The 15,858-nt window shown below is 41.3% G+C and overlaps 1 protein-coding gene across 1 annotated transcript in view; it reads right to left on the bottom strand.

Moving 5' to 3' along the window:
- The window catches only part of DPP6 (dipeptidyl peptidase like 6), a 1,137,219-nt gene extending 1,122,077 nt beyond the window's left edge, over positions 1 to 15,142 (bottom strand). Inside the window, exons 1-2 of the mRNA XM_063813862.1 lie at positions 14,994 to 15,142; positions 14,307 to 14,560 (exon numbers count right to left, since the gene is read on the bottom strand). Coding sequence (XP_063669932.1) covers positions 14,307 to 14,366 — 60 coding nt within the window. The 5' untranslated portion in view covers positions 14,367 to 14,560; positions 14,994 to 15,142. The remainder of the gene's footprint in view (positions 1 to 14,306; positions 14,561 to 14,993) is intronic.
- Positions 15,143 to 15,858: the final 716 nt, after the last annotated feature.

The following is a 15,858-nucleotide window of genomic DNA, read 5'->3' as shown; positions in this document are numbered from 1 at the left end:
AGAATGCAAAGAGGCTTATAGAAAAGTTTGCTCAACAAAAACAGTTTTATTTGGTGGTAATGGCAAGTGAGAGTAAAAATGGGAAATCCCACTAGGAATTAATGGTTTTTCTTCATTTTCTGTCACTTTTACGTAATGGTACATTTCAGAACACTGAGAGTTGGAAAGGAAATAAATGGAAGTAAAGACAAATTTCACATGACTGCATCAGGAAAGTGAGAAAGTGAGGGCGGGATCTTCACTTTTCAGGGCCTCATGATTTCTGTGATCTCTGCTGCTCTCCGCTTTCTCTTCTCCCAGTGGTCATCCCTGGGCTGCTCATGACCATGCACGGCTGTCAGTCTAGTATCTTATACAGTGTCCTTCAAATTCTCATTGTAATCTCTATGTCTTTGTTCAAGTTTCCAAAAGAGAGGATTTGATTGGCATGGCTCAACTAGTGGCTTTATTCCCCTAGGAGTGCTTGTTCAACCTTGGTGTGTATCTAGGAGGAGACAGAGTCCTGTGTTTCAAATAGGAGAGAAGAGACTGTGGGTGGGTTTTTTTTTATTTTATTATTATTTTTTTTGAGATGGAGTTTTGCTCCTGTTGCCCAAGCTGGCATGAAATGGCACGATTTTGGCTCACCGCAACCTCCACCTCCCGGGGTCAAGCGATTCCCTTGCCTCAGCCTCCTGAGTAGCTAGGATTACAGGCATGCACCACCATGCCCAGATAATTTTTTTTTTGTATTTTTAGTAGAGACAGGGTTTCTCCATGTTGGTCAGGCTGGTCTCAAATTCCTGACCTCAGGTGATCCACACGCCTTGGCCTCCCAAAGTGCTGGAATTATAGGCGTGAGCCACCGCGACAGGCGGGTAGAGTCTTAATCCCTTAGAAGATAAGTGGCCTGGGAAGCAATGAATAACACCTGTATTACACAGATGTCCAATTGGCAGTTTATGAATACGTTAAGTAAGGAATGTTGCACCACTACAAAAGCCTACATAGGATGGAAGAAGATATTAAAAGTTGCTTTATTGTTTTTATTTTTTCATATCATGTTGCTCTTTATGATTTCTCAGGCTTTTGACCATTGTAAAGGGGAAGTAAAGCTTCAGAGTTCCTGTACTGCAGGGAATTAGAATCTATTCTCCGTGGTTACAAATACAAATTAACAGAAGTAAACATAGAAAATGTTATGTAATAACTGTCTATTAAAACCCTATAGGGCCCTTGAGTTGCAAAGGATTACAGTTATCATGTGGGGAAGCGGAAAATGTTTTTTACACTGACTTTAGTCTGCATATTTCTATGACTGCAGGACATGTAACTAGAAGAGTAAGCAATAAGTCCCATTATCTTTGGCAAGCCTTTCCTACCTAAACCACACTGACCACTCTTTCCTCTGACCAACCAAAATGCTACAATTTGGATTTATTCCTTTTCAGTGTCCCTGGGTATTTTATTCTGTTGTTTTCTGCCTTGTTTGTGCACACACGGACTCACTAATAAAAATAATAGTTTCTTAGTTATTTTTAAAGGAATAATAGCAAGGAGTCCAATGCTTATGAAGTATAGAAATAGTATTCAGCACTGGATAAATTAATAGATACGTGGGTTGAAGGAAGCATGGATCGATGCTTGCTGAATAAAAGATTGAATAGTATTCAATATTTATACATTTTTAGTTTGAAAACATTTCTTGATTTTATTAGCTTTTGACCATAAGTGATACACACGTAACTGTGTAGCACAATTTCCTCAGTCAAAAAAAAGGGGAGATAAATACTTACCTATTTACCTCAGTGGCTGTTGCAAGATGAAATAAGGTGACATTCATGAAAAAGTTTGGAAAAGTGGAAGCATGGAGAAAGAAATGTCAAATTGTTGACACGCTTTTCATTTCATAGTGTCTTCCAGTGTTCAGACCTCAAATAATTCATGTCAGATATGCAGAGTATGGGTTTGTCTTAGTTATATTTAACTTATTCAATATATTCAGCATAAAATTTAGCCTAATTTAAAATTTCTCATACATTTTAGACCCATTTTATTTTAAAGTCATGATTTCTAAAATCAAAAGGTATGTACTAACAAATTTTCCCAGAGATTTTCACTTCTAGTCAAAATAGAGAAACAGGAAATGGATGAATCCTCCTGCCTGAAACAAATAAATCTTGTACAAACATAGGAAACAACATATTTCGAGACACTGGATATCAAAGAAAGCGAAGGAGGACACTGATTTCTGATAGATGGGGAGTAAATGAGGAGAGTCCCATTTATCCTGAGCTTACTGCCTTAGAGAGTTTTCAGACTAAAGCGGATGATGGACAACCTAGGTGGGGCCCAGGAGACTCTGAGCTAAACAGACGGAGCTGAGAGTCTGGGGAGAACAAGGCAGCTACAGTTTGCGCTAAGGGGTCTGAAAGAGGAGCAAGCAACACGGAAAGAGAGCTTTGGAGATCTGCTGAGGGCCCCCTGAAAATTAGCTGAATACAGAACAGGGCACGCATGAGAGAAACTCTCCAAGGTTGGGGAAAGAATAACCTGGAAGGATTGGAGGCAGTGGTGCCCTGACACTCACACAGGACAGAAAATAGTACCTGCTCAGATAAGCTACTCTCAAACAATCTCATGATTCATGGACATTTCATAGAATACGCAAAAGGGCCCTATTTTTGTAGTGGGGATAATTAGCCCTAAAACTGAGCATAGGGATAATTATAATCATAGTTAATTATAATTAATATTACATTTCCACCCAGTAAATCTTTAAAGCTAGACCTGAAGGAATCAGATTACTTCCAGGGGCCTTAACTGAGTACCAGAAAAATAGCTCTGAAGTAGGTTTAGGAATATTCGAATATCCAGCATGTACAAGATAAAATTCACAATATCTGGCATCCAATCAAAAATTACCAGGCTTGCAGAGAAGCAAAACAATACAAATCTCATTCAAGGATGGCATTTGATCAATTGAAATTGACCCAGAGCTGATGCAACTTTTAACATTAGTGGACGTGGACATTAAAACAATTATTACAGCTGAATTCCATATGTGCAAAATGTTCAATGAAGACATGGACAACATTAACAAGACCTAAATCGAAATCCTAGAGAGGAAATGGATACTGTGCACAACAAAAAATACACTGGGTGGGATTCACAACAAACTAGTTATTGCAGAAGGAAATATTAATGAACTTGAAGACATAAGAATAAAAATAATCCAAAATAAAACCCAGGGAAAAGATAAATTTAAAAATGAACAAAGCATCATTGAGATATGTTAAAACTTCAAGCAGCCTAATATACATGCACTTGAAACCCCTGACAGAGAACACACTCACACACATACAAAGAGAGAGAGAGAGAGAGAGAGATACAGAAACAAAGAGAGACAGAGAGAGAGACAAAAAGAGAGAGAGAGAAGTGGAAGCAGGGAAATATTTGCAGAAATAGTGCCCCCAGATTTCCAAATTTGATGAAAAGGATAAACTCATAGATACTTAAAAAGCACTTGCCTAACTCAAAGGTATTTTATGTTTTCTTCTAGAATTTTTCTAGTTTTAGATTGAACATTTTTGTTTATGATCCATTTTGAGTTAATATTTTCATATGGTGTTAGGATATATCAAAGTTCTTTTTTTCACATATGGTTATCCACATTGCAAGCATCTTCAAAAGTCATTGTTGGCTGGGCATGGTGGCTCACAGCTGTAACCCCAGCACTTCGGAGGCCAAGGCAGGCAGTTCACCTGAAGATAGGAGTTTGAGACCAGCCTTGCCAACATGGTGAAACCCCACCTCTACTAAAAATACACACACACACACACACACACACAATTAGCTGGGTGTGGTGGTGCGTGCCTGTAGTCCCAGCTACTAGAGAGGCTGAGGCAGTTTCAGGATCGCTTGAGCCCAGGAGGTGGAGGTTGCAGTGGGCCGAGGTTGGGCCACTGCACTCCAGCCTGGGTGACAGAGCGAGACTGGGTCTAAAAAAAAAAAAAAAAGACTTATTTATAGACTATATACCCCTATAGACTGGAAGAAACTTTGCAAATATATAGCTGATAAAGACATTTATGAAAAACTCTCAACTCAGTAGAAACCAAGTAACCCAATCAAAAATATGTCAGGGATTTTCAGAAACCCTTTAGCCAAGAGGATATGTGGATGGAAATAAGCATGTGTAAAATGCTTAACATCATCAGCCATTGCAAAATACAAATTTAAACTGCACCAATATGCCACTAAACACTTATTTAAATGGCTCATATTGAAGACTGATTATCTTGAGTGTGGGCAAGGATTTGGGGGAACCGGAAGCCTCAGAAGCTGCAGGTAGAAATATAAAATTCTAAAATGACTCTGGAAAATAATTTAACAGTTTCTTAAAAAGTTGAACATATGCCTACTGTATGATCTAGCTGTTCCACTCTTAGGTATTTACCCTACCTAAGTGAAATGTAAGCATATGTCCATATAAAAACTTGTATATAAATGTTTATAAAAGCTTTTTTGGTAATAGCCCAAAATTTGAAGTAACACAGATGTCCATCAACATGTGAATAGATACACAAACCATGGTATAGGCATACAATCAAGTATTACTTGGCAACAAATAAATAACTATTGATACATGCTGCAACATGAATAAATCTCAACATAATTATACTTACTGAAAGTTGTCAGACTATAAAAGACCACCTACTTTAATAATTCCATTATCTAAAATGTTAGAAAATGGAAAGTAATATATAGTAACAGAAAAAAAAGATTGGTTTTCCTTACGGCTGGAAAAAGGTAGTGGAATTGTTAGGGAGAAACAGATCACAAGGGAGCATGAGGCACCTTCTGGGAATGGCACATATGCTCATTGCCTTGACCGTGGCGTTTTCACGGGTATGCACATGTGCACACGTCAATACTTATTAAACCGTACATTCTAAATATGCACAGTCAACTATACCTCAATGTACTTATTAAACATGGTATCCAGTGTTTGTAATATCTTTTTCAAGAACAAAAGAGGTAATAATCTTTTGTCCTGCTTTTAAGACACCGTCTCTTGACTTAGCTGACTTCAATAATTTATAACTTTATGCAATGAGTTTAGTACTTACTCACTAAATATGACAAACACCAATTAAGAGTCCCTGAAAAGACTAGCCTAGCAACTATAAGGCACCCTTTCCCTAAAGGACTTGCTGGAGGTCATAAAGGTCCTTTACACTGAAGTCTAAAGGACATCTACTGGCCTAGGTTCTCCATTAAGTATGTTTTACTATGGGATAGTTTTTGATATTTATGCCAATGGATGCCTTAATAATAGCAACCACTCTGCCTATGGTTCTTTCTTTCTTCTTTACATTTTTTGAGACAGCGTCTCACTCTGTCACCCAGGCTGGAGTGCAGTGGCACGATCTTGGCTCACTGCAACCTCCACCTCCTGGGTTCAAGCGATTCTCCTGCCTCAGCCTCCAGAGTAGTTGGGACTACAGGCATGCACCACTGTGCCTGGCTAATTTTTGTATTTTAGTAGAGATGGGGTTTCGCCATGTTGGCCAAGCTCATCTTGAACTCGTGGCCTCAAATGATCCACCTACCTCGGCCTCCCAAAGTGCTAGGATTACATGTGTGAACCACCGTGCCCGGCCCATGGTTCTTTCTAGGCTTGGAATATTGTAAAGTTGGAGCTTGACGTGACCCTGAAGGCTGGTTGAATGTCCTCAGCTTTCACACAGGTGAACAAAGGCCCAGAGAGCGGTGCCCACCCACCTGACACAAAACAGGTGCCCCACTCAACCAATGCTAAGATCGAGTCTACTGATTCCCTGTTTCCCTCCTTCCACTCTACCTCAGTAAACCATCCGCCACTGGACGAGCTTTTCTGTATGAAGTCACACAGTTAAGAAGCTTCCACAAGGCCCCAGTGAATTGTCAGCTTTTTTGGTTTATGAAAAACAAAATGAAAAATATGAACTTCTTCTGCTGTGCACACATTTTGTCAGATGTAATTTTAAAATGCCTCATAATGCCTAAATGCCTTATGATCTCTTAATATTGCATTTGAAATTTTCATAAAAAGGAAGATACAGACACTGAAAGAACACACACATTATGTTTCCATAATAGGAAAATAATACAAACTTTCTAAAGCCCTAAAGATGAGGGAGGGCATGCACAAGAAATTACATAACTTCCTCCATCTCTTTTGACTAAATCCATATTGCTGGGACTGTAATAAAAATATTAGATTTGAGGGTCCTATAAAATTCCAATCACTCTATTTCCTTCATGAGGTACAAGGTGTAAGATAATTGAAATACTGCATTTGAGGTATAGCTTTTGACTTAAAAAAAAAATCCAACAAATAAAACCAGAAAAAACAATTACTACTCATTTACTGCCCTCTATTCCTGGAAACTTAACTTATGTATGAGCTTAGATTCATTTTATGTATTTTACTGATAAAATGAGGACAATTAAAAATTTTAAAATCAATAAAATGTAAAGCCAAAATAACATAGATTTTCAGTAATATCCTGGAAGTCATAAAAGTAATTTATGTTCTATCCATTATATTAAACTTTCTGAAATACTTGGGGATTATTTAAGTTCTGGGTGATAAGAATTTATTTATTTATATTTACACGGCTACTCTTTCTTATTTCTTCCAGAAATGACCAATTAGACAACTAAGCTTCCTTTTCAGAATGAATAGCAATGGTGGATAAGAAAAGCTATGAACTAGACATGCCCTTGCTAACAGTAAGTGTTAGTGAAGTGTCCTTCAGGCTGACTCACTAACCTTCATGATGCCCAAGTGTCTATCAGATGTGGCCCTTCACTGCGTGCTCAGATGGAGAAGATGAACCACAAAACAGCCTCGTATAATGGAATGTGCCAAAACCTAGAATCAGGCAGTGGGGGTTTGAGCCCTGGCTCTCTCATTAACTGCGTTTTGTTGGATCTCAGTTTTTTGAAATGAGAGGACTAAATGAAATTACCTCTAAAGTTGGATCCTAATTTTAAATATGTTATATTAGGGAGGAAAGATTCTCCAGCATAGGAGGAACTAGACACTATGCGGAAAACGACAGATACCAATGGTCAGGATGAGGGAACCTGGGAATTCAGAAAGAACTACAGGCTCAGGAACAGGGAGGTGTAGGGATCAGAGTAGGTGGGAGGGTCCGATTCAAGTCCAAAATCAAGCTGGAGAATGGTACCTGCAACCATGAGTTATTAAAAAAAAATTCCCTTCTTAGCAGGACTCTGGTTCTGTGATATACTCATGTCCATAGATGGTGGTTCTGAAGCCAAGTTTGTGAGAAAAGAAAAGGGGCAGGAAAAGGACCTGCTGTTATGGCAGCAACTGGTGAAACGCCATAAGCCTTGCATGAGTTTGCCGTGTCCCATAGCATGTGAGTCAGTGGCTGATCTAATCATTTAGAGGGAGGGCTTCCTATAGAAAGAGAAGAGAAAATAAAAAAGAGACTGAGTGAAGGTCAACAAGAAAGCTTCACAAAGATGTAAAGTCTTGAAGACGACTCACTTGGAAAGTGAAAAGCACAGAAAGGGAATCAGTGCTAAAATCCAGGAGGGAAATTCTTTAAGCCATGAAGAGGAGGAGGAGGCTGCTCAATTCCTAAGCAGGATAGACTGAGGAAAAGTTTGGAAAAAGGATGAAATGTCCCAGGAGGGGGAAGTTCTATGGATCTAAACCAGAAGGGGCAGGAAAGAATCGAAAAGGAGACAGGAGGTATTTTGGCAAAGGGGGAGCATTAAAGTAGATTTTGCTTCTTATGAGAAGACAAAAAAGGGAGGGCAAGAAAACCTTCAGATTTTTCAGATTTAACAAGTGATAGTTTATCAAAATGTGAGTTTTGGAAAATGTAACACTGGGAAAATGAAAGAAGAGTAGAGAAAGAACTGACAGAAAATAAAAAAGAGACTGAGTGAAGGTCAACAAGAAAGCTTCACAAAGATTTAAAGTCTTGAAGAGGACTCACTTGGAAAGTGAAAAGGGATTCCAGAATTAAGAAAACTAGGTAGCCTCCAAATCTCTAGTTGTCCCCCGAGTCATGCAGGTGCTGAATGGGCTACAAGAGGATAAAAGAACAAAACTTGTGTTTGAGTTGCCATCCAACTTAAGTGTTCATTAAAATGAAAAACAAATCATCAGAGAAACAAAACAGAATGCAGAGTTTCCACAACATGCATGATGCCCAAGATAAAATTCAAAATCACTCAACATACAAGGACATTTTAAACTGTGGTCCAATTTCGAGAAGAAAATACAGTCAACACAGACCAATTCTAAGAAGGCTCAGATGTTAGAATTATCATACAAGAGTTTTAAAGTGAATATTATAAGAAGACTCCTCATTTATTAAACAGCAAAGATACTCACGATGAATTAAAAAAAAACAATCCAAGCAGAAAATAGAAATTATGGAGAAAGAACTAAGTGGACATTTTAGAATTTGAAAATGCAATATCCGGAGCTAAGCACACAAACCACAGAATGCAGAACACAGAGGAGAGACTCATTAAATGTGAAGATGGAGCCACAGAAATTAAATCTGAAAAAGAGAGAGAAAAGTATCTTGGAAAAATGATGAGCCTCAGAGACCTGTAAAGCAATATAAGCTGTATAAAACATACATAATTGTCATCTCAACAAATTAAGAATAGGACCGAAAAAAAGTTTGACAAGATAATGGCCACCAAATTCCCAAAGATAGTGCATTTAAAGATTCAAGGTGATCTTTGCACCCACTACGGTAATAAATATGAAGAAAATCATGCCTAGGCACATAGTATTGAAATATTGAAAACCAAAGAAAAATCTTAAATGCAGACAAAGAAAAATAATACAGTACATACAGGGAACTATGAATCAAATGACTTCACTTCTCAGTAGAAAAAACTCATTCTAGAACTCAGTGGAATGCCATCTTTAAAGTGCTGAAAAAGAAGTAAAAATCCTGTCCACTCAGAATTTTACATCCAGGAAAATATATCCTTTAAAGATGAAATCAAAGTAAAAATGTAGGTGGGATTCATAAGTAGTATTTCACACACACACAAAAATGCATTTCTATTGAATCAAAATGGTTTTAGTTGATGAATCCTTTTTTTTAATGTCCTAAAAGGAAAATGACAGACATACAAGCTTTGCTATCCCTGTCCTTGTGGTAAAATAAACACTAGAAGTAGAAGGTAAGAAGGCTATTAAATTTCCACAAAGTATAATACCTAGAGCTGGCAAAAGTCAGCAAACTCCTGTGGGTAGAGGCTGACACTCTTCATGGGTCATAAGCAACTTCAAAATGCAAACGCTTCATCAGCTTTTTCACAGCATGAAAACCTTGAGAAGAAACACCAACATTTTACTAATTCATTGGTAGAATACGATGTTCCTCACCAGAAAATGGTGCCAAATGATGAGTAAGGATTGACTTCTTGCCACATTCTAGGCACGCAAATGGGTAAAAAGGAGATATTACGATTATTAATCACTGCACTCATCAGAGAGGCACCAAGTGAGTCCTTGATCCTGAAGGGATTTCGCTAGTTGAGTTCAGATTGAAATCCACAGAGTCAAAGTTTTGCATCTACTCTTCATTGCAAAGAATCCATTGAGGTTCATGGACTAATAACTCATCCCTTTTGGCTTTGGAGACAAAGGTGGAATGAGAACGAAAACTAGAATGTTAAATATCCACCTTCACAAATAGGAAGCAGAGACTTTTGATCTCTACCCTCAGACAAAACGATTACTCTTTAAGTATGTTTCTGAATTGAGAGTTTTTTTGGACCTGGTGGAGCTAGATTCCTTGTTGGCAAAAACGGCTAGGAAAGGAATCTTACAAGCTGGAAAAAGTGCTCATGGAATCTGTTATATTGATCCTAATTATCAAATGGTGTAAATGCTATATGCATTTGTAGGCCAAAATATGTAATCTGTATATTGTGTAATATATATACAATTGTCATCCCAAGAAAGAATAAAATGTAAAAATATTTTTGAAAATAATGCTACAAAATCCCCAAATATGGTGAAAGAATTAAAGATTCAAGATGCTTAGTGAACTCCTAGCAGGATAAATATAAAAGAACCCATGGCTAGTCACATACAAGTCACCAAACATGGAAAATCAAAGATAAGGAGATACTCTTGAAAGCAGAGAAAAGAGAAAACAGATATGAAATAGAAACAATTACAACATCAGATAGAGCGAAGAATTTTAGATAAAATGGGGTCTCAAATTATAATATAAGTAATACAAAGAATTATTTCCAGGACCTATATCCATGCTTGATGTGAAGCTTTGTCATGTAATAAATGCTTACTATATGCAAACTGTTTCATGGGGATTTTCTTAACAATTATATGAGATAATGCATACATTATATTCCCCTTTTCCAGATGTGTAAAAATAAATTAAATTATGTCCTGCATTTGTTACTTTCTACTTGTGTGATTTTTTTCCTGGGGTTTGGTGGGGTGAGGGTTAGAGATACCATCTTACTGTGTTGCCAAGACTGGATTTCAACTTCAATGATCTTCTCACACTAGCCTCCTGAGTAGATAGGACCTCAGGCACACACCACCATGCCATGCCCAGCTCTATTTGTGTGATCTTTACCAAGTTACCATTTGTCTCACTGCGAAGCCCATACTCTAACAATTATCCCATCCTACTCATACCCTCTGGGACCTGCTCCTGAGGAGCTGTGTGCCTATGAGAGGCGACCATGTAAAAAGAGGCTGTTGGCCGGGCACGGTGGCTCACGCCTGTAATCCCAGCAATTTGGGAGGCCCAGGTGGGTGAATTGCTTTAGGCCAGGAGTTTGAGACCAGCCTGACCAACATGGCAAACCCCATCTCTACTAAAAATACAAAAATTACCTGGGTGTGATGGTGCGCACCTGTAATCCTAGCTACTTAGGAGACTGAGGCAGGAGAATCGCTTGAACCTGGGAGGTGGAGGATGCCGTGAGCCAAGATCATGCCACTGCACTCTAGCCTGGCAACAGAGCGAGACTCGGTCTCAAAAAAAAAAAAAAAAAAGAGGCTGTGGTACAAATATTTATAAAGCACATGCCCCCCCTTAATAAAAAGGGTTTTAAAGTGAAGTTGCCTTGTCCTCCCTGATTTGGGTGCTCAAAGGTAAAGTAATGCCTCACCTTGTGTGGCAGGTCCTGCTGCGAGCCCCACACATGGATTAGTTTATTGAATCCTCATGAAACTCTTACCATGAAGGTCCTATAAAACTTAGGCATGGAGGTTAAGCAACTTATCCAAAATGACACTGGTACCTTAGGATCCCAAAGTCCAAGCTTTGGACAGCTATGTCTGCTGCTTCCAGAGACTGAAGCACTGATAATACTTGTCTTGATGTCTAACGTAATACATACTGATACAAGGAAATTTCCCTTTCAGAAAAGCTCTAAGCAAAGAAACTCAATCCAAACCTTTGCTTTCTCTTCAAACCTGAGGCTGAAAGGAGAGGCCCTACTTTGGCTGGAGTTAACTACTCAACTGGGTGTCCTTACTTTCTGCTCAGAAGGTGAGTGCCATCTTCCAAAGCTAAAGTTGAACAGTCTTATGTTGGTAGTTTACATCTTCTGTAAAACTTAAGTTTGTATTCTTTGCTCAAGAATGAATACCACTTACAAGTTTCCAGGAGCCAATTCCAGAGGACTATCACTTCAGGAGGTTTCCTCTCAGGACCAGTGGCTCCTGCCTCTACTGGGGCCAACAGTGTGGTGGATTACCCTGTGATCCTCAGCAGCTGTTAGCAGGTGGTCAGGTGCCCCCATGCTCAGGAGAAAGGAGGCTGCAACAAGGACCTCTTCTTTCCAAATTCTAGGGCTTCAATAGGCAAGAATGAACCTAGCAATAAATAACACATCTAAAAGAAGGCTAACACATCTAAAAGGTGAATAACCATCTAAAAGAGACAACCAATGTTGCTCAAGAAATATCTGCACAAGAACAAATGATAAGAATTTGCCAAATGTAAATTGCTACACCAGTAATCAGTAAATGAATGAGACCAAACAAAAGTGAGTCCAGCTGGAATATTTTCCTAAGAGGCTGATGCCTTTCCTTCCACCAAAGTCGTATATGCTATACATACGATGGAAAAACAACTGTTCCAAAACATCTACTAAAGTGACATTGTTGAGTTTTATATTTTATTGGAAAAATACTGTGACCTAAATGTCACATGGTCCATCCAGCACTTCCCAGTGTTGACTGTTGACTCCTGCTACCAGCTCATCCCTCATCCACTACAGAACTTTCACCAACACGTCACCTCCAATCATTTCAGTCTCTCATGTTATCGCACCACAGCAACCTACAAGACAAACTCCAAAGCTGCAAACTTTACAGGCAAACAACTTAAGTGTGTTCTTCTTTGAGAAAAGGAACTGAATATTTTTTTTCCTTCCAGCTAATGGATTTCACCATCATCTCACTTTAGGCCATCAAAGATTTTAAAGAACGAAGGATAGGGTATGACTAGAACTGCATGTTGGACAGTGAAGGCAATGTCTAAGTTCATATTGGGGCTCTCCGTTCTCATATTATTGGAACTTAATAGGGGTTTACCATGTTTATTAAATGGATGATTGATGACTATTGAATTAATATGATTCATTGGAGCAAGTATTTGTTGGACACCTGATAGGTATGTAAGGTGATCCCTAACTCATGATTAACAGGTTTACCTTTTAAATTGTTGGTGTGTGTTCCAACACTTTCCAGAAAGTTTTATTGGTGGCAATACTCTACAGTCCAATTCTTCCAAGAAGCCACTTTAATACTGGAGCCAAAGACATTTCTTAAAGAAAATTCCTGAGTGATCTTCTGAACTCCACAGATGTCTCTACTATATTATCACTGATGGGTGAAACTTTATTTTTAATTGAAAAATTTTATATCAACTACTGTGTATTAAAATACATTTCCTGTAGATATTAAGTAATGTAAATGTGAAACATATAACTACTCAAATCATAGTGAGAACAGAGATCAGAGGAATGACTTGCTGATTCAAATATTTCATCATGATCTGATAGAAGAAAATGCTTGATATTACTTACTCAGTTGAATAAAAGCATTCAACCTTAAATCCTCATCTTACATAACTCAAACAGAACAAGAATTCCTTTATCTGCCAAGTGAATCCAATATCATTACTCACTTCAACTCCGAACAAGTAGATAGTGTTTGGAGTTGATATAGTGGGCTAATACATGCCCCAAACCCCAACAAGTAGATTTTAATGGGAATATTTTTCCAATAAGAGCTAATAAACATATATGCCCTTACATAAAGTGTACACACAAAAAGAGGTGTCGAAAATGAGATGACAGAGTAAAGCATAAATTCAGTCTGCATATCAAGGACTAAGCTCCACAGTGCTCGCCTTTTTTCGGTTTAAAAAAATATATAAATATTCGAAAATATTTTAAAGTTCATTGTTACATGCATTGCTGTGCGGCTTCCCTATGTAACCCGGGTAAGGAATTTCCTCGCTAATTCATCACAACCTAAGCGGAATGGCAGACAGGTGAGGCGTATTGAGCATGGCCAAGGGTGGCCGGGCCCCACAGGATCCGTGCGAAATCCGGAACCTCGCTGGCGATCTGGGGTTTTTGCGCGTGGGAGTAAACGTTTCCCAAGTCCCTCACACTCTGGGCTGCTAGTGAGGTTCTGCCAGAATTCCTTAGGCCGCCGCCCACTCCCCTTTCTCTCAACGTCACTAATTTCCTGGAAATAATTCCAGGCACGCATCGCTCCATTAAAGTTAATGAAGCACGTGTCCGTGACAGCAGCCAGCGCCAGCGCCTGCGGGAGAGCCCCGCGCGCGCTTCCCGGGAAGAGCTCCTCTGCAAGCTCTGGCCCAGGGGGGTCTGATTGTGAAAGGGGGAGGGGCTCTGCCTCCCAACGCCGACCTCTTCTCCCGAAAGCCTCGCAATCATGGGAAACAGCTGCACCTCCCAGCCCAGCCGCAAAGCAGGGTAGGATCTCCGGCCCCAGGGTGGCCGGCGGGAGCGGATGCACGGGCAGAGCCCTGCTGCTGGCCGCGGGTCTCCAAAACAGCACACGTTCTCTCAACCCCCGCGATCCGCCAACCATCCTCAGTCACCGACCCCTGCAAGGGATGCAGACGCACCAGCGGCTGCTCACACTCCCTCCACAAACCTGCCGGAGTCTCCACTCGCCGGCCAACTGTAGCCTCCATCTGCGCCCCACGCCCCCGCACAAGCCCCCTCCGTCGCGGGTCCCTTACCTTGTGGCCTTTCCCCGGGGGACACCTGACGCTATTGGAGACTCCTGCGGTTTGATTCATGTCCAGAGGAAGTTGAGGGGCCCAGATTCTCTACCTTCAAAACTTCCTAGGCGCGTGGAGGGTGGCGACAGAGGTGCGCGCCTCGGGGGAGACGCGAGGTGGGTCCTCCTTCTGCAGCCGAGTCTGGGCGAGCGCGAGGGGAGCCTCCACGCTGCAGGCTTCTGTGCAGGGGCGGTAAAATCCGCAGCCCAGAGCTGGAGAAGGAGAAACAGCTGCTGGGACCCCGGAGGGAAGCCGGGCCGGCGCCAGCGGCTCCGAGGGCGCTCTGCCCAGTGCTGCCTCCCCGGGAAACAGTTCAGGACGCTCAAGACCAGAAGCGGGAGCAAACCCAAAAGGAGCTCCAAGGAGGTGTGTGTGGGGAGAGCCAGGGGGACGCAGGACTAGGCTCTTTCCTGCGCAAGGGGTGGGGAAACCCGCGAAAGCCACGGAGTCGCGCGCACTCACGCCCTCGCGCCACCAGGGCAGAGCCACCGCTGCAAGGAGCCCACGGGTGCGCGCTCCGCTCCAGGGCGGCTCTTTCCACACCCCCCTTACCCTGAAAAGCTCAGGCTGGAGCGGTCATCAGTGCGGACTCCGGCACCCCACCCACCCAGCAGGGGTTAAGGAGGGACTGGCGCCCACTCTTGCCTACAGCTCCTGCGCAGGGCTCCAGCCGCCAAATCTTCCCGGGATGGTCGGGAGGTGGCATAAGAGGTTTTGCCAGGAACCACTGCACAGGCGAAAGAGAGACAGTGGAGTGGGCGGAGGAGGAGCTGGGACGGCACCCGGGCTCGTTAGCCCAGGCTGCACAAGCTACAGCGGAGGGATGCGAGCACTCTGTCAGCTGAGCAGGCGCTGCGCGCGGAGGCCCGGTCGGTGCCATTGGTTGGCGGCCCAATTGGCTTGACCAGGGCGGTATTTGGGGAAGGGCAACAGAGTACATCCATTCCTTTCTGCAATAGAAGTCTCTGCAGCTTCCCAAGAGTTTTTTCTTTCTTTCTTTTTCTTTGTTTCCTTCTTTTTCTTTTGACACCTGTGAAGTCATGATCTAATTAGTCGGCATTTAGACACAGGTGAAAAGAAATTGACCCCAGGGAACCAAGAAAAATCAGTCAAAAAAGAGCAGCTGCTTCATGAAGACTGCATTGCAACATTCTAGGATCACAAGTCTGAACAGGGGACCAAGGGCACGTTAGGATACAGCCATATTATTTGACAGAATGTTAAATTTTATCCAGGCAGAGATAGTTGAGTTTGAATATTCTGAATGGGAATCAAACCACATAATTTGGTTCCTATTTCACCATCCCAAAATCTTGGTTTTAGCTTGTATAAATTGAAGGAAGAAGTTAGACTAATTTATGAGGACCAGAGCTGCACTTTCTTCCTCAAGTGCATTGGCTTGGTAACAGAAGTACATCCCCTTGGCCGGGCACGGTGGCTCACGCCTGTAATCCCAGCACTTTGGGAGGCCGAGGAGGGCGGATCACGAGGTCAGGAGATCGAGACCATC

The sequence above is a fragment of the Pan troglodytes genome, chromosome 6 (assembly GCF_028858775.2).
Source record: "Pan troglodytes isolate AG18354 chromosome 6, NHGRI_mPanTro3-v2.0_pri, whole genome shotgun sequence".
NCBI classification, from domain to species: Eukaryota; Metazoa; Chordata; class Mammalia; order Primates; family Hominidae; genus Pan; species Pan troglodytes.
Note: the sequence above shows the minus strand (reverse complement) of the source record. Positions and strands in the feature narration are given on the sequence as shown.